At 52.9% G+C, this 3,153-nt stretch overlaps 1 protein-coding gene across 1 annotated transcript in view; it reads right to left on the bottom strand.

Moving 5' to 3' along the window:
- Window positions 1-3,000, bottom strand: part of PPIE (peptidylprolyl isomerase E (cyclophilin E)) — a gene marked incomplete at its 5' end in the record, with an annotated part of 3,125 nt that extends 125 nt beyond the window's left edge. Inside the window, 7 exons of the mRNA XM_009576719.1 lie at window positions 44-186; window positions 793-978; window positions 1,062-1,185; window positions 1,315-1,415; window positions 2,035-2,116; window positions 2,313-2,339; window positions 2,957-3,000. Coding sequence (XP_009575014.1) covers window positions 44-186; window positions 793-978; window positions 1,062-1,185; window positions 1,315-1,415; window positions 2,035-2,116; window positions 2,313-2,339; window positions 2,957-3,000 — 707 coding nt within the window. The remainder of the gene's footprint in view (window positions 1-43; window positions 187-792; window positions 979-1,061; window positions 1,186-1,314; window positions 1,416-2,034; window positions 2,117-2,312; window positions 2,340-2,956) is intronic.
- Window positions 3,001-3,153: the final 153 nt, after the last annotated feature.

Genomic DNA, 3,153 nt, shown 5'->3' with positions numbered 1-3,153 from the left:
AGGAGGTGGGCTCTGCCCCAACCACCCTGCTGCCGGCACCTACCTCAATCTGCCGCACCACATCCATGCCCTCCGTCACCTCCCCAAACACCACGTGCTTCCCGTCCAGCCAGTCTGTTTTATCACAAGTGATGAAGAACTGGGAGCCGTTGGTGTTTGGGCCAGAGTTTGCCATCGATAACAGCCCTGTGATCAAAAAGTGCAGTGTTATGGCTGGGGAGGGAGCAATGAGCTCCAGCACGTGAGCCGCTACTTCGACCCAAACCCATTCCCATGCTCTGCAAAACGCTGCCTGTTTTAGGAGAGCCTCTGAATATTAAACTCCACAGAAACTATTGGAAACCAGTTATGTCAAGAGAGAAACATTTGCAAGCATGAAAGATGGAAAGTGGTGGAAATTGCTCATCTATTTTTAGTTGCAGTAATAGAAAAGCTGTTTGTATGGAGATAAACCTGCTTGCTTTTTGCTGCTTTTCACAGTCACACATAGAATGCTGTGACATTCCTCCTTTAAAATCAAACAGGAAAGCAGCTTTGAAACTCTTTCTCCATTATTAATAGTGGAAATTAACAGCGCATGGATAGAGAACGACTGATGCATTTCTACTTGCCAGTGATACAAAACGGTCTGACCGCAACAGATAACACTGCGGCAGAAGCGTTTGGCCAATGTAGATAATAATTCAGGGCTGCTACTATCAACATGGTCTGGGTGTCAAAACAGCCCAAGTGTGGCCCCTAGATGATGAGAGCCATTTGCTCTCCAGCCCCTGCCTGGGGAGATGGCTCTACCTGGCCCCGTGTGTTTGAGAATGAAGTTTTCATCATCAAACTTCTTCCCATAGATGGATTTGCCTCCGGTGCCGTTGTGGTTGGTGAAGTCGCCAGCCTGGCACATGAACTGGGGGATGATGCGGTGGAAGCTGCTCCCTTTGAAGCCAAAGCCTTTCTCGTGGGTGCAGAGGCAGCGGAAATTCTCTGTTTGGGGGCAAAGGGGAGAGAAGTGAGAGCTGCGTCGCAGCTGAAAGGCACCACGCTGGGGAGGCTGACCCTCTCCTCACCTACGGTCATGGGCACCACATCTGAGCGCAGGAGGATCTGCAGCCGCCCTGCAGGTTTGTTTCCGATCTTGATGTCCATGTAAACCTGAGGGTTGACCCGGGATTTCTTGGCAGGAGGCTCGCCCTGGGCAGGAAAAGAAAAAAAAAGCAAGTTGAGATGACATTCCTCTGCTCTGTCTCCAGAGATGGCTGACCCCGCACTCTCAGTCTTTGGGATAGCAAGAATACAGATGGCTTCAGTTGTTCTTCCTACCTCCTGCACCTCTGTTTTGGGAGCCTCTGCTCCTGCCTCCTCTGTGTTCTCCTCCAGAGTCTTCCCCGAAAACTTCTTCAGCCAGTCATCGTCCGACCAGACTGCGAGGGCAAAAGGAAGGGTCAGAGCACAGGAACCAAACCAAAGGGCCACGCGTGAGCACACACGCGGCTGCACGGGTCAGGGCGCAGCACGGCGCTGGCAGCAGATCGCACCCGCGGTGTGGGAGCACTCGGCTGGCAGCAGCCTACCCCAAAAGACATGGAGTGCAGGGAAATAAGGGACAAAGTCATCCCTTCTCTCTCCCAGAGGTGCCACACATCACCGGGCAGGGCAAGCTAAGCTCACGGCCCGTTCCCTATGACTACCGCCTCGCAGGGCAATTGCTCGGGATGGCCTTGGCCCCATCTGCTTTTACAGATGTGGCCAGATGTGTGGGTAATTCTGCCTGGCACATGTGTGCATGCTGTGTCCTCTGTCAGAGGGCATGAAGGCAACTGGAAGTGCAGCCAAGAGTACTTCCATCCAAGGAACTGGGGGATATTTTTGGTTATTAGGTTATTTGGTTATTAGAATGCTAATAACCAGATCCACGAGATCCCCGAATGGGAGGCAGAGCAGAGGTCTCTGCCTCAGGGTCTGGGGAACCAGAGAGAAAGGCTAATGCACAAAGCTCCGAACATCCACGGGGATGCGCTCCCCTCCTAGGCACCAACTCACCAGGCCTGGATGATCCCTCTTTAATTCGCATTGGTTTGGCCAAGTTCACACGAATCGTCCTGCCGAAGAGCTCAGATTCATTCTGCAGAGGAAAAAAAACCAGAACAAAGCCCACCACAGGTAAAAAATCACCGTGCCCCCCAAATCCCTGCAGAGATCAGAGGAAAACAGAGCTTGCTTTCTCCACATAGCCCACACGACACAGGGCCTTGCTCTGTGCTACTGGGAAGATGGCAAAGCCACGCGTCTCCGCAGACGAGTGGGAACAGGGTCCGTACCATGTTGTCAATAGCTGCTGCCGCATCCTGCCAAAAAAGCAAAAGAAAATCATTATTGTTTCTTCTCTCTCTACCTTTAAAAGCAAGGCTCAGCCTACATGTGCCCCAGCATTTCGTTGCAGAAAAGACTGCCAAAGGACTGTTTTCCTAAACCTCATCTACCCCAGGGCTGTCAAAACTGATGAATCTTGCAAGAGCCGTATCCAACCCAGTATCTGGGGCTGGTCTTCCCACAACCAATCCAGCAAACCCATTTTATGTACAATGCTTTATCGCTTACATAGAATATCTGGGAGGAGAGATCTTGTGTACGAGGCCCAGGACAGATTATAAGACAACAAATATATGACACCCTGTGCTGCCCAAGAAACCCACCCGCTGCTGCTGAGCTCCTGGGACAGCAGCAGAGCAGTTTGGGCCAGCAGTGGCCATGCTTCAGCTCAAAAGAAAATGGGAAAAGCAAGAACTTGGAAAGGCAGAAGAGCAGCTCCCGCTGCTTGATAACAATCCGAGGCTGTGGCTGATAACCCCCGCCTGCTTCCACCGACTGCAACGCTGCTGTCCCCTGGAAGAGGATCCAGCCCAAAAACACCACGGCAGGGAGAGGAGGGCCCAAGCAGCTCAAGCATTTGCCCCTTTCTCACCTCTGCCAGCTCAAATTCAATGAAGGCAAATCCCCGGTGCTTTTCTGGAGAAAGAGAGAAGCAAGCGGTCACAGGCAGCAAAGACACAGCGGTCCCCCGCAGTGGTTGTGTCCCGTGTCCCCCCCGGGGAAAACTGCCCGGGAGGGCTCGCTCGCCCCCGAGGGGATGCTCCGACGGGAGCCCACCCCCGAGCCCCC

Source organism: Fulmarus glacialis, unplaced genomic scaffold, assembly GCF_000690835.1.
Source record: "Fulmarus glacialis isolate BGI_N327 unplaced genomic scaffold, ASM69083v1 scaffold25334, whole genome shotgun sequence".
Taxonomy (NCBI): Eukaryota; Metazoa; Chordata; class Aves; order Procellariiformes; family Procellariidae; genus Fulmarus; species Fulmarus glacialis.
The sequence above is the reverse complement of the archived record's forward strand: the minus strand, read 5'-3'. Positions and strand labels throughout refer to the sequence as shown.